The sequence below is a fragment of the Atractosteus spatula genome, chromosome 7 (genome assembly GCF_055471065.1).
Source record: "Atractosteus spatula isolate fAtrSpa1 chromosome 7, fAtrSpa1.hap1, whole genome shotgun sequence".
Taxonomy (NCBI): domain Eukaryota; kingdom Metazoa; phylum Chordata; class Actinopteri; order Semionotiformes; family Lepisosteidae; genus Atractosteus; species Atractosteus spatula.
In genome coordinates, this window is record NC_142712.1 from 51492686 (window position 1) to 51517299 (window position 24614).

At 41.8% G+C, this 24614-nt stretch overlaps 1 protein-coding gene across 1 annotated transcript in view; it reads left to right on the plus strand.

Annotated features, from left to right (window-relative positions):
- Positions 1-24614, plus strand: part of adamts7 (ADAM metallopeptidase with thrombospondin type 1 motif 7) — an 88724-nt gene that overhangs the window by 6652 nt on the left and 57458 nt on the right. Inside the window, exons 3-9 of the mRNA XM_088922382.1 lie at positions 554-719; positions 2248-2441; positions 6105-6188; positions 8619-8743; positions 10427-10576; positions 13622-13765; positions 21604-21748. Of these exons, the coding sequence (XP_088778508.1) occupies positions 554-719; positions 2248-2441; positions 6105-6188; positions 8619-8743; positions 10427-10576; positions 13622-13765; positions 21604-21748 (1008 nt within the window). The remainder of the gene's footprint in view (positions 1-553; positions 720-2247; positions 2442-6104; positions 6189-8618; positions 8744-10426; positions 10577-13621; positions 13766-21603; positions 21749-24614) is intronic.

Sequence of the window (24614 nt, forward strand, 5' to 3'; positions counted from 1 at the left end):
CTATTGTACATGTACAGTATAACACATAACAACATGTAAGATTTATAACACGTCACAAAACATATTGCACTCAAGTGGGTTGTAAGAGTCAAAATTGTTTACCCTTGACATTTGCGTTGACCGCTTTAATGGATAGTGGAACAAAGGAATGTTTGTATCTGTTTGACTTACATTTGGGAACCCTAAAATGTTTGCCAGAATAAAAAAGTTGATATTCAGAGTTGAGGAGGGGGGAAGGATCTGCTAGAATTTGTCCTGCCTGTTTGATTATGGATGTTTCAAAGATCCTCTGCAGGGAGGGGTGCTGTTTCACTCCCATGACCTTCAAAGCTGTCTAGATGAGGCGGGTAATTTGCGATCATTTCATCATTTACTCCCAAATATTTCACCTTTTCCACTTATTTTTTCGTCTCATTTTGTTGTCAATTTCAAACAAGAAAACAAAGAAAGGACAAACTTCCAAGCTCAGCATATTGCGTGTTGTTTTTTCTATACTGTGCTTGAACAGTCAGCTGCTCTTCCATCACTGTGAGAAAGTTCTCTGTGTCCTCAGACAGGGTTGTTTAAACTGTCTGAAGAGGATTTCTTCATCAGGCCTGTGGAGCCAGCGAGAGAGGAGGGCGTGGCTCAGGCACATGTGATTTACAAACGGCACGCCCCTGCCCCCCTGAGTCACTCCTATGAGGAGCACAGGGTCAATGGGACATGTGGAGTGAAAGGTAAGGTGTCATTTCTCTCCAGTTCTACTCAACAAAACAAGCAGCTGTGTTGTCAACCCTGTTTATTAATAGCAATTACGTAGCTTACATCAGAGGCTACTTAATGAGCTCTGAAGATGCTTCACTTCTCTATCTCCACCACCATGATCTGCTATCCAAAGCAAGGGTGATGTTGCAGATCAGTGGAAAGTGAAGCAGGAGGCTGAAACTTCACTGCATTAGAGGTGCTCTGTCACTTGCAGAATGATTGCAGACCACACAGGGGGAAAAGGCTGCAGTCATGAATGGGTTTCCTATAAATAATAAAGCAGGGCTGCTCCACTTCCGGCTCTTGCAGTTAGCCCTGCTGAAGCACTTAAGGACATCAGAAATCTTGCAAACAAGAAGAGACCATCTAGCCCGCCTGGTAGTCAGCAGCTAATTGATGTGAGGATCTCACTCAGTCTTGACGAAGCTAGAACTCTGAAACAACCCGTGCCTCAGTTGTCATATTGATCCCAGTGATTGCTAGTGAAAATAATAGAGGAACTGGACTTAGCAAAATTAAACAGTGGAGTGACCACAGATTGAGGCTAAATGTAGTATATTATAGCTGGCATTAAAGCATGAGATTTTGTTCTACTTTCAAAACGTGAAAAAATTATTTGAATTCTAATTTAAAAAAAAATCCTTTGAAGGGTTCTCTCTATCTCCAGCAGCAGTTTTATGCAATTCCATGAAGATTAATGAGCTTAGGAAACAGAGCCACTGTATTGCTCATCTTTAAAAGCATTAAAGACGTGTGTTTTGTATCATGCAAACGGATATACTTATTTTTTCACGACTCTCTGTACTGTTCTCAAAAGCCTTTTAATTCAGAATGCCTCCTGAGTTTTTATCTTTGTCACATTTAAACGTATCGTGTTTCTTTCATCTTGCATCTGTAGGCTTGTGCAGAAGCAGCAGCAGTTTAATTCGATCCCTTCCTACACCAGCCTGTACAGGAAAGTGGCGAATGAGTAAATAAGCAATGGAAGTACATGCATTGCAATTTTCTGTTAATTGACCAGGCTGTGGGTTGCATGGTGATGCTGTGGCTAGCATTGCTGCCTCGCAGCTCTGGAGCCTTGAGTTGAGTTCCTGGGGTGCTGTTTCCGTGGAGTTTGCATGTTCTCCCCATGTTTGCGTGGGTTTCCTTAGGGTGCTCCATTTTCCTCCCACAGTCCAAACATGTACTGGTTAATCGGCTTCTGGAAAAAGTGGCCCGATGTGAGTCTGTGCCCTGTGATGGACTGGGGTCCTGTCCGGGGTGAATCCTGCCTTGTGCCTGTTGCTTGCTGGGATTGAATCCGTTTCCCCCCACAAGCCTGTATTGGATCAAGCGGGTAGAAAATGGATTTATGATCAGAGTATAAACAGATTCCATCTGAGACATTAGTTTGGGCTTGAAACTAGTTAGAACCAGTTAACAGAAAAGCAATGCCTCATCATTATCCCAACGGAGCTCACTGAAATCCGCACTTTGACCGAGCTGTGCTCGCTGTCTCAGACTCGCAGGACGGCGGGGAGCGGGCGGAGCGCCGGCGGGAGCGGTGGGAACGGCGGCAGCAGAGGCGCCGGATTCGCCAGCGCTCCATCAGCCGGGAGAAGTGGGTGGAGACTCTGGTGGTGGCCGACCCCAAGATGGTGCAGTACCATGGCAGCCAGCAGGTGGAGACCTACGTACTGACCGTCATGAACATCGTGAGTCACCGCTCCCCTCCTTTCTCCTTTTTTGGTTTTAAAACTGCAAGATTCCCGGGTGCTCTGGAAAACCGGGGATGCTGCGGATCCTCAAGCTTTGTAGTGGCGTTGTCTCCTCTAGATTTTAAAATGGAAGGGATCTGTAAAGCTGAAGTGTGGTCAGCTGTGATTGCCAAGTTAAGATCTTGTTCTTGGATACACTGGGTAAAGGCATCAGCTGCAGAGGTGCATCTGGAAGCTGAGATTGGCCTGGCATCACACTTCCTGCTGATACTGATGTATACACATGGCATTGGATCATTCTGGCTGGATCCACATCGCAGGCCTGGCTTGTTGTCCAGTACGGCTCTGGATCCTAGCTTGTTCCTGGAAGAGGTTGACAACACATGACTGCCAGTTAAAAAGCACCGATTTAACTTAAATTATATATAATTCATTCACTAGTACTTTTCATAGTGCGGTATGTGAACTGAGGTGACTGGATTCTTATCTGGAAATGACAGAAGCTGAGAAATACACTTTGTCATCACGTATAACTTCAGTCAGCACAGAACAGCTAGAATACCAAAAACACATGAGACCAGGAGTGTGGTCTTCATTCTGTATTGTAGTTTAAGGAAATGCCTTTTGAGCACTTTTCAGTTAAGGGCCCCGTTAAGCAGTTAGTCACATTTTAAAGCAATCGGAGGATCTCTCATTCTAGATTTCATCTTGTCAAGTAAAGTAAAGATGCTTTGGCATTGTGAGAAATTATTACTGCAGACATTGTAGATGCTTGGAAAAGAAATTGATTCTTAGAAGGATCTTAATCTGATGTAAAGCAGTCCAAAATATTATTACAGTAACCTACAGTGTATTCAACAGTGTATTCAACTTTCAACAGTGATGCATTAGTGTAAAGTATCCAACATGCCATCAATGTTCTTTTGGATTTTGTACATACAGTAGGAATGTAAGAATAGTAGAATGGTTGCACGTGAGAGCAAGTCTGCTAGTTGGTAGCTTTGTGTATAGAAGTGCCTTCTGTTTTGGATTTCAATTGCACGTCCCTCTAGTTTCCACTTGTGTGTTCTGATGTCTGCAAGGTTTGACTTTATCAGCAACATAAAGGCTTCTGGTTACTTGATTTCTGTACTGTTCAAGACAACGCTGGTCTAGTCCAAGATCCGTTGTATAATCAACATCTGTTGCACCTTGATGATGTTTTAAAATACGATCAGTTCTGTCATTCACACTCACATGGGACCTGGTGCTGGAGGAAAGCAGCCCTCCGGGGAGCAGGATTAACATTGTGTGTTCTGCAGGGTTGCTGTGGAAGCATTTTTATGCAAAGGAAACACCTCTGTGCCCCCCCACGAAGTGTTCCGATCTGCTGCCTCACAGATATTCAAGGCAGATTTAGCTCTAATCCTGGACAAATGTTTTTTTTTAATTGCTCAAAATTAAATTCCTTCTATTTAAACAGAATCTGTTATCGGAAAGCCACTCGTTCCTGGTGTAAAGGTCACCAGAGCCTACCTAATCCTCAGGCAGGCCTACAGCTGTGGGAGATGTTTATCCATCACAGGGCACACAAGCAGAATCTAGAGGCAGCTAGTTAATCCAGGCAGCTTTCTTTTGGAATCCAGCGCACCTGGAGAAAACTCACAAAGACCTAGGGAGAACATGCAAACAGCCAAAGGGCAGAATCAATCCCAGGACCCAAGAACTGTGAGTCACACCAGAAACCACCATACCACCCAGTGCCATCTGTTGCTTAGAAACAAATGATGGCAGACAAATATCAAGATAGAGAAATGGCGTCTAAGAAGCCAGTCGATACGTCATAAACAAATGCTGCATTGTCAGATTTTGTTTTAAATAAGTGAAACTAATAAGTAATAAAAACATCTATTTGAAATTCAAATGTAAACATTCACGCTGTTATAAGCCGGAATTAGAATAGCTGTTTTTGGTCATTCAGGGTGAAAAGCAGTTGCATTCAGCAGCAGCAGAGGCAGAGTATTGTAATCAGCGTTTTGAGCAGTCATTGGTCAGCCAGATACAGTGATCAGCTGGTGGAGTGCTGGCTGAAGAGTGTATTACTGTTGCTCAGCTGTTGCAGTACTGTTGCACTATCCTTTTCAATGAAGGGTTTCCTCTGCGGCTGCAGGGAAAATTCCAAAACAGCCAGCTTTGGGATGAATGAGTCTCTTTGTACATTGTGTGGTAAATATAAAGCTGGCACAGAAAACGTTCCAGATGAAAATTCCTTCTGATGGAGTGATAACAGACTGTTGACAAGTCATTGTTAATGAGTTGAATTTTGCACAGATGACTCTAGCTCCATACCTCCTGCATGAGCTGTGTGGAAAAGGAATGCAATATAACTATAGGGATAAGGAAGCCTACCTGGCTATGTAGAATTCCCACCCTGTCTGGTTTCTTATTAACAAAGTATTAGTGGAACAGAAGATACCTGTTATACCTCATTGGCTGGCTTTAAAGTTGCCACAGTCTTCTTTTAAGGTTGCACTGAAAAAGGGATTTCTAGCCTGCTAACTGCACAGCAAAAAATAAAATCAAATTACTCCTGTCCCAAGCTGAACTGTCTGTTTCGCATTCCCACAGGAGCAGCTAGAAGTAGATCTACTCACGCAGGCAAGCTAATTCCCCTTTAAAACACCTGACATCTGCAATGAATTAGTTATAAGGGTTAGCAAAATGTTGCAGCAGATTTTCCTATTGTTAATAAAAAAATAGTCCTTTATTTTACAGAAAAACACATTTAAGAAAAAAACACCCCCTACAGATAACAAAATAGTTCAAATTATATGTAGTGTCAGAAGGTTCCTCACACCTTGTAGACAAGTAAAGGTTGAAGACCACGTCTAAGGCTGAGTAAGAATAAGTACTTCTTGAGTGGTTATTAAGTTATGTGCAATAACTGACCTTATTGAATTCAATTCAATAATATGCATTCGATTAATTTTTTAAACAGTGCCATAGAAAAGAATAGTGCTGACATTTTAAAGAAATCATCCACAATTTTATGCTTAAATGAGAACATTCTTGGGAAAACTCTGAAGTACGAAATTAATTCCTACTTTTCGCCCACAAATAAGTCTGAGGTCAGGATTTCTTCCAGTTGCTATGGATACCACATAGGCCTCTCACAACGTATTCTGAAGGACAGTGAAGAAAAAGTTCTTTTCAGTGTTTATTAAATTGTTTTTTTTTACTATGACAAAGCACCATAGTTGTTTTTTTAAAACATATAGCAAAGTGGGGAGTAGTTTCATAAATGCTTATTTGTTCTTCAGGAATGCAGCAAACAAAAAGGACTACTCAGAAAAGATTTTTACACTTGACACAACAAAACGATATTCAGGAACAAAATGAAAAGCAAAGGTCAATAAAATTACCCTGTGGCATTGACACATTGGGCTAATAATGTATTATTTAATCTCTCCACTAACATGGTAAATCTGGAGAAATGAATCACGGAGAGCTGTCCTGGTACCTGTTAGTGTCCTTGTCATGATGTTGAGGGCAGTGTGTGGGGATTGGTTTTGGATCATTTAGCCCCGTAGCAAACAGGAGGGCTGCTGAGATCCTGAAGCAGAAGGACACCATATTAGTCCACTGTCACAGACCTCATTGTGGTATTTGTCTCTGTTCTAGGTTGCAGGACTATTCCACGATGCCAGCATTGGCAATTCTATCCACATCGTGGTGGTACGGTTGATCCTTCTGGAAGAGGAAGAGGTAGGAGGGGAGAGCCTGGGCCTTCTTGCGGATTAATATAAATACTGTAGATCTTCTCATTCTCTCGTTCAGCTCGGGGGCCACTTAAGGGGAAATTTGAGTTGCTTTATGTAAATGGACACTGCCTTCTGTTACAGTGGTTTTAGTTTAATTAGCACTAGAGGTTACATAGACAGATTGTTAGTGAACTTTGAAATACTGTAGATGAAATGCTAATGGAGGCTTCAAAGGTGAGTCATCCTTGTCTCCTTAAAGATCAAGCTAAAGGAAAGATCATTACCATGAATTGTCAGGATCTTGCTGTGGTTCTCGGAGTCTGTGTTTTTTAAAGTCCTCTTAAATCAGAAGAAGTTTCTAAAAATACTGTAAGTTGCAGATGGACATGCTGCTCCTAAGCCTGCAAAATGAATACATCCTGTACAAGAGACTCAAAACAGCACTTAGGCTTTCGATAAAGACCCAAACTCTGTTCAGAAACAGTTGGAAGAAGGTTTAGATTCATTTTGCTCCTAAATTATTAATCTCTAAATTAGTGAGTAACATGGGGCGAATTACCTCCTCTCATTACAACCTTTCCTGTGTTCTACTTTTGTCCTTTTAAAAACCAAAGAGAATATCATGGAATGGGAGAATGGCATATGAACAAAAATGCTCATAAATAACAATGTTTTTCCTTCTCTACCCACATAAAAACATAATGCATGCTTATGAGGTGTTGTAAAGTGGTTTGACCAATCTTTTCAAGAGACGTGCTCGTTTTCTGCCTAGAATGCTTGAATACAAATCTCCAGGCAGTTTTGTTTTAGAGAGACATACATGAATGTAAATCAGCATAACTATAGGCAAGTTGGCAGCTTTTTGTTCTCCTTTTACAAAAAGGTTCATGTGCCATTTCATTGCATGAATGGTGTTGAAGAAACCTTTTTTTAATTACCTTTTTGACCAGATATGTCATTTGAGAACAAATTCTCATTTAAACTGGCGATCTGGAGACTCATTTACACTAGCAAGGGTGCAACACTAGCAGCCCTGGGATTTGAACATGCATTTTACAGCCTGCAGTGAAAAAGCTCTTTTCTGCTGCTGACGTAAACTAAACTGACAGTTTCCAAAGACACCACTACAGATGTGGGGAAATGCATATCTGTTCAAACAATCTATTCTTTATTTTAAAATTAAAAATTAGATGGCATTTAAAAATGATGCTTGCAAATGATTACAAGTCACAAACCCAGTGCTTGAAAGGGGGTAGTTTTTGACAAAGACATCTTTCATTTAACCTACTGGAAGATGATCCTCAAGCACAAGCAAATTATTAATCTGAGCTTTAGATTGAAGACTGAGGAACTGGGGACTCCTCACCCAAAGTAGTGTGTTTTTTGCTCCAGCAGATTATTCATATCACTTTAAGTTTTTCCTGTGGCTTAATTGAATCATTCACAGTCATCTGTCAGTCCGTGGGAAGCGAAGATGAATTTCACACCACATAATGATAATGCAGGGATTTCAAAATGTCACAGACATAGCTGTGCTCTGGGAGATTTTTTAAAGCATAGCCTACCAATTCTTCTGTCATACATTGTCATTACTCAAGTTAAATATTTTCTACTTCCTCTTGTGTAAAACCCCAAATGTGTTAATTTAATGTTTGTAGGAGGTAAAGGAGATGTGGCATTATGAAGCACAGTGACCTCCTGGAGTCTGAATTAGGTTACAGAGCACAGCTTCTCTATTGAGTTTAATTACATACTGTAGTGGTATCTGTTCCACACAGAGCTCAGGTAGGCATCAGCACTCTCCCAGGTGCGCTGCAACCAGATTAATTAGAGTAATGACTGCATTCATATGCCTCCAGAATCTTTAACTAAATGCCTGTTCAGTTTGTACTTCACGCACTGTTTACCAAGCATGGTAAGGCTTTCCCTCAACAAGTCATTAAACTACTCACCACGATTGCACACACTCCGTGTTCCTGTCTTTTGCCCCCGAGGAGCAGAACTCCTAATAGTCTCTGGAGTTTTGTGATGCCCCCCCCCCCCCCAAAGTAATATATAATCTTATTCAGGCATATAATTTTGGGTGGTGTAAGCCTTGAGGTGATTTGCTCTGTTCATTTGAGGAAACGGCTCTTGAGTTTGTTTTGACAAATAGCATTAGGAAAGGAATGAAACTGGAGTGTATAGGTAAGGGTGTTTTTATGCTCCATTGCTAAGACGACTGCTCCCGGCTAAAACGCCAAGCCAGTCTTGAATGCCTAAGGCTAGTGAAGAGCTACTCCTTAACTCGGAAAAGCTTTCACACCCTGAGGTTCTTGACCGTTATACCGCACTCTAACGGCTGTGCGGGAGTGCAGTATTAAGCAGAGCGCAGGAGTAAGGAAGGAGAGAGGGGAGAAAGACGTTCACAATTGTGTTTTTTTTTTCCTGTCAGGAAGGCCTCAAAATAACCCACCATGCAGACAACAGCTTGAATAGCTTCTGTAAATGGCAGAAAAACATCAACGTGAAGGGCGATGAGCACCCTGTTCACCATGATGTGGCTGTACTCATCACCAGGTATGCTGAAGCGTTTGTACTGTCAGGATCCACCTGTAGCCAGTTCTGTCTTTGGAAGACTGTGGTGCAAAAATCTGTATTGGTTGATGCCTGACTTCAGCTTACTAACATTACAGGTCAGGTGTCATCTGTGTCATCTGAATTTCATCTGGAGGAAAACAGTACACCTGACGCCTTATATCCGAAATCATTTGCTTTTGAACAGTAAAAACTAAAATTATACCTTCAAAGCAATTCACAGTGACCATTCAACCCGTCTTCTGTTAAGTATGATACATTAACCTCATATCAGCCTAGTAACGATGTAAGCAAAGACCGGCCAAAGATAAAAACAGAAACGAGACGCATAAATCTCATTATAAAATAAAAATATATTTTATTAACTTAAGCCTGTTTTTTGTTGATGGAGGCTAATTGGGTCTGATTCATTGTTGGTTCTGCTCTCCCGATTAAAGGCTTTCTCGGCACTTAGCCTCATTTCATGGACTGCCTATAGTTGGCCACATTTTTAATAAGCTTAATAATTAAAATGCCAGATCTAAACGCTAATCTGCATGATAGAATGAAGGGGTCCATAATGGCTTGATATGCTGTTGGCAATGACCAGTTTAAATGATGGTCACAACAAGTACTCTTTATATTTAATTACTCCAGCACAGAGGAGCTTTAGATATATATTTTTTAACGCAGTAAGTTATTAATTCTATTCAGAATTGCCTTTGATTACTCAAATGAATTGCTTTGGGGATAAAATCAGAAACATATCATTTGCACTGTTCCTTTTGTGATAGATAATTGGAAAATCAATTTGCAATTTGCTCTCCTGAATAATAAATATGACACTTTCTTTTATGGTCTGTAATTCTTGTTACTGGGTTTTATATTCATAACATTTCTCACTTAATTCCTTTTGCTAAGCTGTGAACTAGGGAAAAAAATACATCTTGGTTTGGATAACTAGAATTCAATATGTTCTCAAGGCACGACCAAATGTTTCTGAATTAGTGGAGCTATTAATGCTGAGACAATTATCACCCTTAAAAGCTGCATTTAAAGAATATAAGGTTTTTGTAAAAACAGGAATCAATGTGATCATTTGCAGCTGAAGTATTAAAGGTGTTTAAAGAGAAGGTTTTTCTCACTATCAAAGCTTAATTCTCTGCTGAAGTTCTCAGACATCCTTTTCGGAAGTTGTTTCTCTTTTAAAATCTTGCTCTGATAGGAACGCTGCATCACAGTGAATCCAAATGGGTGAGTTTCGGCACAGGATTTGGTTTATGTTGGAATGTTATTAGATCAGATACTGGCTGGGTTATTGCAGGGTACAGCCGTGTCACATCTTGGCCATGTTGATAAAGCCCCATGCAACCATGCCAAGGATATACCTGATTCTAAGGCAGCACAGTACATCTGCTGAATGTCACTTTATTATCTCAAGATATTTCCTGTATATCCCTGGTTTATCTGTCCTTCACTGCAGTGTTTGTCCTGGACAAAGCCCCGCAGGTTTGTGGAAAAAAATAACAGAAGGAACTTTCCCCTTGCTTGTACTTCTGCATTGAAGCTCACTGACATCCTCGTGCCCAGAGTGAGTGAATAGCCCTGAAACACACAGCACAGGGGTTTCGCGCAGTAGCAGATTGAGCTGGTCAGTGAGCTGGTCATATGTGCTTCCCTCAACAGGAAGGACATATGTGCAGCCATGAACAAGCCCTGCGAGACGCTGGGTCTGTCCCACGTGGCAGGCATGTGCCAGCCTCACCGCAGCTGCAGCATCAACGAGGACACCGGGCTGCCCTTGGCCTTCACCGTGGCACACGAGCTCGGGCACAAGTAAGACTCCCCCAGCCCCACCCTCTGGGAGCAGACAGTTTGAGATTAGACAGGAGCTGGAGGACGTGTGCGACCATGTGTATTGTAATGCTAAACCTCCACCTCCTTGCTATTTAAAGGCGAAAACGTTCAATGCAAAAAAAAAATCGTATTTCTGATTATAAACCTCTCCAGTGCTTTAGTAATTGTGGTGTTCATTTAAAACTGGAGGTTTGCTAACTATGATTGCATGTTCATGAATCTTTTCAAACTTTTCATGTACTCAGACTGGAGTTTTTGTCTTGCTTGTTTTACGTCTTGTGTTGTGTGTATTAATAAGAATACGGTGTTGTGGAGGTTAGCACTGCTGCCTCTCAGTGCCTTGATGCAGTGGGACTGGGGTGCTGCCTGTGTGGAGTTTGCATGTTCCACTTGGGTCCATGTGGGGCAGTTTTCACTAAAACCGTATGCATGTGTGCCCTTGCTCCTTTGCCTCTCCCTATCTTGTACCTCTCTCGCTTCAGGAATAGGCTCCGGGTTGCTAGGAGTCAGTGGCTTTGTACATATGGATGGACAATGTTAGCATGAGTGAAGTAAAGAGCTGCTCTTCAGTGTTCTCATACCAGAGTTGAAAAGGGTTTGCCAATAGGGGAGTTTTTGCACTGTTTTATCTCAGACTGAGAGGGACAGGGGAGTTTAAATGGATCCCCATTGCATACATTCCAGAGGCTGGGCTGCAAATGTGGAGCGAGCTGTAAATCTGTGCCCACTAGGGCTCTTGCTGAGCCTTCCTAATGAGGAGCAAATAGATTCTTCACTCCGACTCGGCTTCCCAACGCATGTCCCCGCTCCTGGAGGGCCACACAAACCAGCTCTTGCAGAATACAGTCAATATTTTGCCTTGAGGAATAAAAAGCTATTGAAAAGTGCTTAAAAGAAGGGACAACACCACTGTGAGTCACAGTGTAAACGCTGCCCACAGTGATGCCTGTTATTGTGGATTTTAAAGTCTTTTTTCACACCTTTTCAGAAGAAAACTGAAAGCAAATGTATTTTTAGCTTGTGTTTTTTTTCTGCAGTAGGGAAGATTAAAAGAGGCAGAAGGATTAATACGAGAAGTATAATAGTACCAACTAAAAATAAATACAATATAAATAGATTTTATTTTTAGTAAGCGAGAGAGGCTACCATTCAATGTGGATCATGTGTAATAAACAGCCTCTAGGAGCTTCATTTAGAGTTCTCTCCACTCACTGTCACATCACCTTCTTAATTCCCTGATTTAACAACCAGGATTAAGTCATGTTAGGCTTTGTATTTCAATGCGTTTCACCCTTAATTATAAACCATAAATAAACTAACACTGCGAACTAAGAGCTCTTATGATCAAGTACAATAAAAATTATCGTTAGCCATCTCTCTACTGCCCCATCTGTCAGCATGACCCATACTGCATGTGTTCTTTCTCTTACTCTTCATTTGACTGGTTGGTAAATACGAACATGCGACTTCCTGCCTGGTTGGGCTTGGAGAATCTTCCTGTCGAGTACCCCAGAGGTTCGGGGTTCAAGCACTAGCTGTCACACAGAAACACTGGAGCAAAATTCTTAAGAGGCTGTAAAAAAGCAATGAGAGAAAGCTCTGCCCTCAGCTCCTTGTTCAAAAGTTTTCAGATTTAAATTGGATGTTCATTTTTTTCCCCTATAAACACGGAAGTTGGGTGTCAGTGTATATATCAACCCACGTCAGTTACTGAAAGTGATGTATCCTTAAAGCTTTCCATTGTGAAGAAAATTCCTCCTTTCCTAACAATTTACTTAAACATTTTCTAAGACTATGTGAACACAGTGGAAAATAATTAAAAAAAAAACCTTTCTTTCAATCCTCTCCTCATGGGATTATTTTGAGGTTTTGAATTAAGAGTGAGAAATTGTGAAAGAAAGGGAGCATTTTGTCCTGGGTTAGACAGAAAACCAAACTCTGTGTGTGCATTTGGCAGCAGTGGGGAGGGTGGGGGGTATTTGTTTAGGGTCTGTGTCTCTGTATGTACAGCTGGCCACAGCCAATAAAATTACAAAGTGGCATTTGCTGTTTGTGTCCTGTCAGCACTCCACTTGACTGAGTTAAATGGCTCAGGTTCCAGGTGCCCTGTGTTGACTGTCTGGAGAGAATATTCAGACCACCAAACAAGACTGAGAACATGTATTGTTACCTATGTTCTGCTGATAAGAACTTAATGCCAATTGCAATGAACCGACTTCATTGTTGAGGTCAGCAGTGGTAAATGAAATGACTTGGCTTGTTAATGTGGTCTGCCTTTGTGTTCAAAAATAGTACAGCTGTGAGCCCTAGACAATCAGGTGTGTGTGTGTTAGAAGACAATGATAACTGCCAAACCCAGATGACCTTGCAGTGCATCACACTTTATCACCTGGGCCTTAGAAGTCAAAGAAACACTTTATATTTTTAGTGGAGTAAAATTCTTACCCAGTTACATACTGTTTGATTAGAATATTGCATTGGATCACTAGAAATGGGATAAACTAAAATCCTTATTCTCCTGGTAGGATGGGATGGTGCCTTTGTGGTTATGTGCGTGTGTGCTTGTTTTTTAGGAAAAAATATTGCCCTGCATAGTTCATGGGTGCCTTAGGTGAACATGACTAACTTGCTTTCCAGTCAAAGACCTCACGTTTATCAATCTGGCTGCACTAATAAAACCTGCTCAATGAATCAATCAATACATCAACCACTTCCTAATTCTGAAGTATGATGATGGAGAGACATTGTAGAGAGTTCATATTCGTCGGCCACTATAAAGGGTTATGTGACAAGCTGTGCACGTTGATTTTTCTTGATGTCTGTTTCATTGGCGTGGCTCGATCGACAAGCGTGAGGTTTCAGGCTGAAGGGCTACTTTGTCTGGTTTGTATTCACCCTTGAATTTCATGGGCCCCATGTGTAATCTGACAAAAAGCTCACTGTGTCTGCAGATTGTTTCTGTGCAGCTCTCCCTGTAGGGCCCACTCATTTTCCCTCTCTCTGGGATGTGCTCTTGCGTCACAGCTTTGGGATTCAGCATGATGGGAACGGCAATGACTGTGAGCCGATTGGGAAAAGACCTTTCGTCATGTCTCCACAGCTCCTGTACGGCATCACGCCCCCCAACTGGTCCCGCTGCAGCCGGCAGTACATCACACGTTTCCTCGAGTAAGTCCTGCCTCTCTCGCCACGCGTCCGCTGTCTCTCTGTCTCTGCTAGGCCCTATTCACGCTCGGCTGAGCCTGTTCTGTTGACTGACTTTACAGTCTACTTCCTGAGCCATCTAGCGAGAGAAAACATGGCGCATTATAGTGCTATGTGACTCCTGGGTCAATGTGTGGGAGATCTTAAAGAATCAAATGTCAAAAGATCCGCCTCATTGTTTCCTTCTTTAAAGACAGGGGAGGCTGCATCTGTACCTTCCAGATTGTAAATTGACAGCTTGACAGTTGATGTCTTTTGTCTTTGGCTTTCACTTCACTTAGCTATCATCCTCTGAGCAGAAGCAACAGTACCATTCTTAATTGTGTGGTTGTCTTGACTTCTGCATGTCAGCTCCTGACAATATGATTGATAAGAACTGGCAGTGAACTTAAATACAAGGGATGGGAAGATTGAAATGTACTATGATTCATTTATTGTCAGAGACCTGCTTGTTGCTGACTAGGGTTGTAGCAGCCCAGAGTCTGCCCTGGAAGTACAGGACACAAGACGGGGGTGCACCCCGGGTGAGGCACCAGTCCATTGCAGTGTACACACACAAGCACATACTGACAGTTTAGAGACATAAGTGATCCTATTCTGCATGTCTCTGGAAAGTGCGAGCAAACGGGAGCAGCCAGTGAAAACTCCTGCAAACATGGAGAGAATGTACCAGCTCCATACAGAGAGCACCCCAGTACAGAATCAGAATTATTCTGACCTGGCTGGGCCAATATAACCGGATACCCAATACAGAACCCAGGACTCAAGAACTGCGAGACTGCAGTGACAGCTGCAATGTCACTGGGATACCCATGTAATCATTTAATTTGGAATTCCTTTCATTGCTTCTCTAATAACATAACATTTATTATAAGAAATAGCCACATTTAGTCATAGTTAGTACACTTAACGTGAGAGCAGATAAAGAGTTGTACAATCATGACAGATAGTATACATAGCAGAATATGAGAAAGTATATTGAAAGCAAGCTAGATTTGTGGTACATGCGTAGGCAATCAGTTCTCTGTGCCTTCACAAGTCTCCCAAAGGGCTTGCCTGATTGTAGGTTGTAGGTTCAAATGCCGGGTGGGGCACAGCTGCTGTAACCTTCTGCTAAGTACTAAGATTGCCTAAATAAATGCCCAGCTGTAAAAAAAAAAAGCGGTGTACAAATTGAAGTGCTCCTCATATAAAAACATCAGCATCATAATAACATTGAGTCCAACCATCTATTTCCTAACAGCTTCTTCCAGTTCAGGGTCACAGGAGAGCTGGAGCCTGTCCCGGCAAGCAATGGGTACAAGGCAGGAATAACAGAATATTTCACTTATTTCTATTCTGTATAAAAAGAGGAATATCGATGTAATAATTCTGAACTGTGTCAGAGTGTACGTGTTGCAAGGTGTTTTTGCCCTTCTGTGCTCCTTGATGCAAGGATGCCGATGGGATGCCAGACTGGTTAGAACAGTGCCACGCTAAGACTAAGAGCAGAAAATGTCTTTTTTTTTTTTTTACACTTTTGTTCTATTTGACTACTCTGACAGGCTTTGAGATTTCGTCAGCTCCATGAAAATATGGGACCGCATGTGTTGTCTTTTTTTGTGTGGAAGAAAGGCTGCAAGTTTCTCAGAACTGATGTCCGTGACGCCCCTCCTCCAGGCTCTCCTCCCCTTCCTCTCATGACACATGCTCGAAATGTTGGTGGTGGGAAGGCTTGTTGTCAATGAGACTGTTTCTAGTGTTGCAAATTTGCCTCCGTGCCAAACATATGATGTTTCCATATGGAACAAATTAAAACATCCGTCTCCTTGCTGCAGGATGACCTTGTGTCAGTGATGGATAAGCCCTCCAGGGATCCTCTCAGCCAATGTGTTTGCTGGGACTTTTCAGGGCAGCTCAGCTAAAATCTATTGCTGGCTGTTTCTTTAGGACCTCAATAATTGATTTATATTAAGTGGCTAAGATTCCTGCTATACCTCTGGCCTCAGTAAATCCCCTCCATCCCCCACTCATCCTTGACTTTGACCTTATCGGAGGCTCTCGTTACTACTTTTAATGAGGTCGCTGCTTGCATGGTTGTTAAAGCATGCTGGTGGAATGCAAATGGACAATCAGACAACAATGTCCATGTTGTGGAACCCAATACCCTGACTTCAAGAGACTGCTGGAGGAGAACTTTGGATCAATTAGCTACTAACTACCAAACAGACTGGACAGACAGAAAGGCCTCCTTTCGCTGGTAACTGTGCCTATGTTTTTAATAAGAGAATGATGAAATAGTGAGACATTTAAGCAAGGATGGTTTAATGGTACAAAAAAACTACTGTCTTCTGCCTTCTCAAAAACTGACTGGAAATACTGACCACACCGAGGTGTTTTTGTTATATATAAATTAGACTAATAAGTGATCACACTGGCTCTGATGCCATTTGAGAGCTACACTCCCTCACCAGTGTCTGGCTGTATGGCATGCCCTGCCAGGGGAGAGGGAGGAGGCCGTCTTCGTGAGTTTCTGTGATAACTTCCCTCCCCCTGCCTGAGAATACTGTTTCTCTTCACTCCAGCTGGCACCAGCTGAAGGCTTCCCTGACCTCTCTCCCTGCTGCCAGCAGCACATTCCAGCTCTCAGGTTCTCCCCAAGAAACGGCAAACAGCAACGGATAAATTTTTTTAAAAAAAGCTGCTATGAACGAAGCTACAGTACACGAGAACGAACCAAAATAAAAGAGAGGCGAGTCTCATCTAGGAGACGGACAGTTTGCGGCCCATCATATGGTGTTTGCTAGGACTGAGCCCGCGGCTGGGCAGGGTGATAATTGAGCAATGCAGCCCTGAGCCAACAGGACTGTTGTCAGGACTGGCTGTGTCTGGGTAGAAGCAAAAACTTTCTTTTCTTGTTTAATCCTGTTTTTCTTGTTTGAAAGATGCATCATGGGAGGGGCGGGGGGGCAAATCCAGTCTGATTCCAAGACACGGCTTTCAGTTAGCACCCGATTAAGACCCACAAAACACAGCCTACTTGACTTCTTATCCCCGTGGGTAGTTCAATTAATACACTGTCAATGATTGATTGAAAAGCAGGAGCGAATCCCATGCTCAAGAACCAAAGGAAACTATCTTCTGTTCTACAGTATTATACTGTATATACTAAAAAATGTATGTGGTTTTAGTGAACTACAGGAAATTGGAAAATGACCACAATTTTTTGAGGAATGGGGACGACTCTTACACCACATTCCCCACGCAAGCTACAGAGTGTTGATGTGCCAGGAGACTGCAGCTCTGCCGGGGTCTCGGTAGATGATTTTTGTTCCTTCTGTTTCACAGTGTTTGTTAACTCATTCAAACAAATTGGCTGTAAATATATGTATTTATTTCATTTTTGCTTTTTACCAGCTCATAAAGCATGCAAGGTTTTGCTGGGTGAACTGTAAGCCTAAGCTCCTTTGTGCACTGAGAAAATGACTAGGAATCTTTTCTAATGACAACAGTAATGTTGGGGAAATAACTGTTTTTTCCTGTTTTAAACAGACCATTTCGCTTGCAAAGCAGCAAGTATGTTAATACTGAAGTTTTATTTGCTTTTATTTTTATTCTTGAACACTTTCTGTAAATTATAATAAGCTGCAAATTCATTGTTGTTTGCTTATTAGAAAACGGATGGCTTAAGCTTGGCATGGTGGTAATGTTTCATGAATGCCTCTCTGGACATTTGTTTCAAATTACACCTGACACATGGGTATTAAGCCAGCAGCCATATCACCCTGCAGCTCTCAACTCGGTACCCACTGAATTTGAGCAGGGTCGAGCCTGGTCAGTACCTGGATGGGAGACCTCCTGGGAAGCTATGGTTGCTGCTGGAAGTGGTGTTAGTGGGACCTGTGGGAGGCGCCCACCCCGAGGTCTGTGTGGGTCCTAATGCCCCGGTGTAATGGTGGGGACACTATACTGTAGTGGGCGCTGTCTTTTGGCTGAGACATTAAACCGAGGTCCTGACTCTCAGTGGTCATTTAAGATCCCCAGGCATTTCTCGATAAGAGAAGGGAGTTATCTCAGTGTCTGGGCTGAATTTCCCCCCTCGGCCTTTACCGAGGCCTCAAAATTGTCCCAATGTATTGTATGATTGGCTTGCACTTGCCCTGCGATAGACTGGCGCCCCGTCCAGGGTGAACCCTGCCTTGCGCTTGTTGCTTGCCAGGTAGGCTCCGGCTTCCCACGACACCGTATGGTATAAAGTGGTTTGGCAAATGACATGGGTATTAAAAATGACACGGGCTGTACAGCCTGAGTACCTAAAAGAGCCAATTTTCCAAAAAACACAAATGCTAGTTGTTGCTCAACCAGTTCAACTAGGCTGAAGATCATTGATATCCCATACATCATCCCTTGTGCAGAAAGAAGTTGACCTTTCATTTACAGTAGATATGAAGCCATACATTTAAGCTTTTGAAAGACTTCACAAGTATGATTAAACAGAAAATAGATACACAAGTCAAGAGCTATGACATAGACCCTTTCTGCAAGAGAGTTATTAAATACACAGGATGCAGGCAGTTTATCTCTCAGCAGCTTTTGTGATGTCCTCTTAATTCAATGAGTCATTTTCCATCATCTCTTCAGAATTTACAGTGTATGGAATTAAAAGGGCGTTTGATGGGCTTGTGCTTCATTGCCTATCTCCAAGGAAAAATTCTTACTAAGAAAAACTGGTGTAGCACATACTGTAATGATCACGTATTATATTCCCTTTCTTAAGATCCTTTTCTTTCTTGTTTCCTTGGAAGGAAATGAGGCAGTGGCAGAGTACTGTACATCTAATTTGAACAAGAGTGATTTGAAAACGGGAGGCACAGTGGTGCAGTGGTTAGCTTTGTTGCCTCGCAGCTCAGGGGCCCCGAGTTCCATCTGGGGTGCTATCTGCGTGGAGTTTGTGTGAGCTCCCCATGTTTGCGTGGGTTTCCTCCCATAGTCCAAAGGCATACTGGTAGATTAATTGGCTGCCAGGAACACTGGCCCTGGTGTGACTGCGTACGTGTCTTTGTGTGCCCTGCGATGGACTGACATCTTATCCAGGGTGTATCCTGACTTGCACACGTTGTTGGTGGGATAGACTCCGGCTCCCCTGCAACCCTAAACTGCGGTTGGAAAATGGAAGGATGGATGATTTTAACAACAGGCTGCGTGTATTGCCAGATTGCAGGGTGACATGGAAGAAAAGTATTAATTTGTCTGTGGGCATCGTTCCCTTTTGTTTTAAACACATCTGGAACATTATGCCAGTGGTGTACTAAAGCATGTTGAATACTATTGTTATCAATAACCCTTTTATTTGCAAAATAAAAGGCTGCATGTTTTGTTCAATGTTTTAAACATTGCAGTGTAACTCCCATAGCTTATCTTAAACCTGGCTGCATCTAGTACCATGGGGTTAGTGGATTCAGTAAGGAAATCTGTCATCCAGAGTTTAAATCCATTTTTGGAGAACCACTGAAACCAGATATTATGGTCTTATTTGTGGGTGTTTGTTTTAGAGCTTGTTGGCAGTACTTGTCACATGGATGTATTGTTCCTGGAGTTGTAACCATTCCTCACTGGATAAACTGTAGCAGCACCCAGAATCTCCAGCCTTCCTCTCTGTGTGCTGTTAGCTTGCCAGAGGGCTCTGAAGTATTTTGTAAACTTCCTGCTCTGATCATAATACAGCAATTACTGAGCATGTTACCAGGGCTTGCGAAGCAAATTAAAAAGAAAGACTGCTTGCCAGCCGGAGTCAGGGAAGTTATGCTTGTGCTGTGTATGAAAATGCCACTGTTGCCAAAGTAATCATTGCAAAGAGTGGAACTCCTGTTAAACTGCAATTGCTTTTGTGGATCTTAATGGATTATTTCACATGGGTATTCTGTCGAGAGTGTGAAGCTTGAAGTTTTGCCAAACTCCTAAGAGAAAGGCCTGTCAAAACTGCAATTCCTCCACACTCTATCATGTTCAGCATCTTCATTCCTTATCCATTAATTAAAGAGAACTCTCTACTCTGCTCTACCAGAAAAAAAAAAACAATTCAAATTTCATCCATGTCATTTCTTGGCAAGGCAGGTGTGTGCGCCTCTTCTATCCTAAACACTCCCTGGCCTGATCATTCAATGAAGTCTAATACACCTGTATCTGTTACCAGTCCACCCTAAAGATGAAAAACATCATTCTTGTTTTGCACATGATATTTTTAAAATTGGAACAGTTTTTTTCTGCATTTTGGCAACATAAAACCCATATTTTTGTTATACAATAAACCCTCGGTTTAACAGACTTCCCCTCTCAATGATGGAGAAAATGCAAATATAATTAAAACAAGGGAGAAATAAATGCTACATAGGTTTAAAATTCAGGAATACAAATGGTGCCCTATAGGGGTAGGTCATCTACTTACAATGAGTGTTTGTGTCTTGAATGCTTTAACATTTATGACATATGAAATAAAGAGCTTGCATATTTATGATAAAAGCACAGGAATAATTTTCATTGATTGTGTTGATTGTAATTGTTAAAAAAATTATGGAAGATTCAGATCCAAAAAAATGTCAGAAGATCCAGAAAGCCTATATATGTATTTCTCACACAATTATGTGTTTTGGGGCTGAAAACAATGTCATTGGTGATCTAATGGACATTTGGCAGTAACAGATACCCCTTTCCGTTTGCACCTGCTTAAGTCTGTTCAACTGGGGATTTACTGTAGTTTCAAAAAATCCCATTAAAGATTATAACCTTTTTTAAGAAAAAAGAAAATTGCCTTCCCTTAGTCTGAGCTTTGTACAAAGAACGATTTTTATGTATAACCTACTCAGCTCTTAGAATCTCTTTGATTGCTAAATGGAAAAAAAGTAATATATCCCTTTTGCGTATGCGAACTGTGGGAGTTCCGGCTGCTGCTTTTCTAAATTTCACCCTCAGTCCTAGCTGCTGCCAGGAGAGACAGTTTTTTAATCACAGCTCAGGGGTGCTAATAATGCATCAAGAACTGAAGCAACATGAATGATGCATAAAAGCAAAGAACAGGTAGATTGAGCGCTGCAGGAATGCATAAATTCCTTATTAAAATGGGATGAGGAAGTGTGGTAATGCTGTCAGGGTAAGTTCAAGTCACATTGTATCTCTGCAGGCCTTTGCATTATTTCTAAGGGAGAGTTGGTGGGAACATTAACAGTGTCACCCGAACAATACTGGGTACGACTAAGTGGAAGGGGACTTACTGATTTCTTAGGTATCATGTGGCCAGTGTCTGTGCTACTGTGATGAGCAGGACTGAATGACTCCCAGCAGACTGTCCTGCTTCTGGTCCAAAGGATGGTGCCTTTTTTATGGGTAGTCTGCAGGGTTAGCACTCCTTACTAGTCCCACTAACACCTCTTCCAACAGGAACGTCAGCTTTCCCAGAAGTCTCCCATCCAGGTTCTGACCAGGCTCACATCTGCTGAGCTTCAGTGGATTGCCAGTTGTGAGTTGCAGGGTGATAAACAGTAGCTGCTTGCTTTTGCAGCAGGGTCCATTGTGATAATAGTTGTTATTTTGCAGTGCTTACCTTGTAGGGGTTCATCAAGGAACTTTCACTAAAGATAATTTTAGCAACGGAACCAACCCACTCCTTATTGATTATCTTGTGCAGATTATTACTTCAGTTTTCTGCCACTCCAGGAGTCAGGCACTGCATTAGCGTATTAGGGGTTTCAGCTTTCCTAAGGATCCTTATGGGCAGTGTGGACCCGCTAGCGGTCTCATCTGTCTGATGGTGCTACTGTTGTCCACAGCCGTGGCTGGGGCCTGTGTCTGGACGACCCTCCAGTGCGGGACGAGCTGGAGTTCTCCACTGTGCCCCCAGGGGTCCTCTACAGCGCTGCCCACCAGTGCCGCCTGCAGTACGGCTCCAGCTCCCAATTCTGCGACGATGTGGACGTAAGAGACTACTGCCCGTTTGCCTGCTCACCCCCCATCCCAACAGCTATAGCTAAGGGTATTCAGAGTTTTTGCACCCCATGAGGTCCAAATCACCTTAACTAATAACCTGGCTAAGTGGCTACAATTAAATTAATTTAACAGGTCTTTAGAAATTAACAATGTATCGATTACCTACTGTATAAAAACCTGTTGGATTGGACATGTTTGGAGACTTGAAGTTACACCACATCAGTAAAATGATGTTTTAATCCAGGGGTATCAGACTCAATTCCTGGGTGGCCTGGTGTCTTCTGGGCTTCATTTGCAAGCTTATATTGGGCCCTTGGTTACATGGTTGGTCTGAATATTTCACTGTAATAATTCTAATAAGGCTCTTAGGTGCTTTACAGACAACTTGACTGTTGTGAGTAATTAACTGTGAAATAAAAACGCTATAGATGTCTAACCAAGTCAAAAATAGGTTAATTGTTTGACTGCTCAGGCCGAAACAAAACCAGGAGAAACTAGGCCCTCAGGAGCATGAAACCCCTTTTATTTCTTTTGCTTTCAGCGCAAGTACCCCTCTCTCATTCATTCTTTGCTTGCCATTAGTGACCAACTTTGACTTTGAAGTTGAACCTGGGTCTTACGCAGAATCAAAAAGTAGGAGTGTGAACTTCACACTGGAGCAAAGGCTTGGGAACTTCCACCAGTTTCCTCAGTTTCTCCCCCCTATCATCTAATAGGCTTTTTTTGATTTGGTAATACTTTCCACTCTATAATTCCCAATTCGTGGCAAAAAAAGACGGAAAAGCAGGTTTAACTTACAAGTGAATCGGCTTGCAGCACACCTTGGGTAGCAAAACACGAATGAGTACATACAGTATTGGCCATTCTGTTCACCCTTTCAATATCATTAGAATTATGTTTGCGCACGTGGCCAGTTATGTGAAACTCAAGCCACACTAAAAAAGGGATCCAAGTTTTGAGTTTAGTAAATTTTATTATTAAAGTTTATTAAAACAACACCGAAATCTTGTGAGCATTTTACCATGCTTTGGAAGGTTAAGTACTTCCTATTCAGCACGAACGTTAATGGATTGTGACAACTTCCGATCTGCTCCCTGTGCAGGTGTAAAGAAGATGTAAGTGACCTCCCGCTACAATGCAGCAAGAACATTTTAAGACCAATTTCATTTGCACAAGCTTATATTGTTTCAACGATGGCAGCAGGAAATGGAAAATGGCTGGAGAAATAGGCTATGAAGCTTCAATTAACCTATTGACTGTCGTTATGATGTTATTGGTATCAATCCATTTTCTTGTGCAGAGCAGCTCTTGATTGAACACATTGCAAAGTGCATGGTGAAAAAGACATGATAATGCAGAGAGATTCAAAAGTAGAGAGATACAGAAGTTATTACTAATGTCAGTAATAGGATCTTTAGTTAAATCTTTATTGCAGCTCAAAAATGAAATTAGTGATCTCTAGTGACATTCTAAGAAGTCATTAAAGATTATTAAAGTGAAGGCAAAAACTTTTGAAATGCTAATAGCTGCAGGAAAACCCTATCCTGAATAAAAACACACTTTCCTAATTAATTGATGCAGGTTGTGCCTGACTTATAAACCACAGGAAGCTGCTTCTGTAATTATTTGATTGAAAAAATATTAAATGCACTGCCTTTGTTTAGAATTTATCTTCCAAATCCCACATTTTGGGCTGGATTCGGATGAGTAATGCAATAGTCTATCCACTGTGGCCTTCAAGCACGAGCTTATCCTGGTTTCCATGCCAGTAAGCAAACGGAGCACATGACTCCTCCCTTGGACAGGATACCAGTTCAATGCTGGGTTTACACCTAGTAAATGCTGGTCCCCATTCAAACAGACTGAAGCAGTGGGGTCAAATACCTCACTCACTTGTACAATAGCTGTGACTGTAGGGGAGTCTTGAACAACCCACCAGTCATGAGATAAAAAGCTTACCTACTATGCTACACTGCTCCCTGGCACTTGAGATGAGTGAGATTTGATTAGTCCTGCACATTGATTTAATACATATTTCTGGATAATTTAGCTCGGCACATTCTTTTATTTGTTCCAGACATTTCTGTTATCAGGAAGGGAAGCATTTGGTATGAATTAAAGTGGACTGTGGTGTACAGGCTGTTCTGAAAAGCCCGTTTCTAGTTGAAAATTCAAAGCAAACTTGGGTTAAAACTGACTTTGCTCTGTGATAGACTTAATCAGTACTTACAAATATGTCATTTGTTGATACATAGGTGTGTGAACAATGTTGAACATTCTTTGCAAAACATGATGCTCCTATTTTTATTAGTGAAAAACTGTTTTCTTCTCACTTTTCTTCACAGAATTAACAACTTGTCAATTAAGTACTTTGTTGAATGTAGTGAGTTAAAGACACTTCACTGAGATTTAATCAAATATACATCCCATGTTGTCTAGATCTTGTACCGTTTTTAATATTGAAACTTGCTTTACTTTGCTGCAATGTTAAGACATTTTAAATATGAGTTGTAAACTGTATATTGTACAGGTGTGATATTAAAAATTTGCATGCAGACCATACATACAGTACAAAGATTACTCAAACTATTCTCTGCCTTGGGTGCTGTGGAATATTACAGGGTTTTCAGGAAAAGGCCACGTAGAGCCCACACAGAAACAACAGGGTCGTCTAATTAACCAGTGCTCTAGCTGTGCTCAGCTTGTGTGTGGTTTGGGGCCAAGTTGTACAGATGTTTGGAGTACATTAACTACAAATACCCTTAGTAAAATTGACCATTGACACATTTCCCAAAATCACACCTTTCTATGGTTTTGCATTGTTTGTATCGTGCTTTATGATACTCCCTTGTAC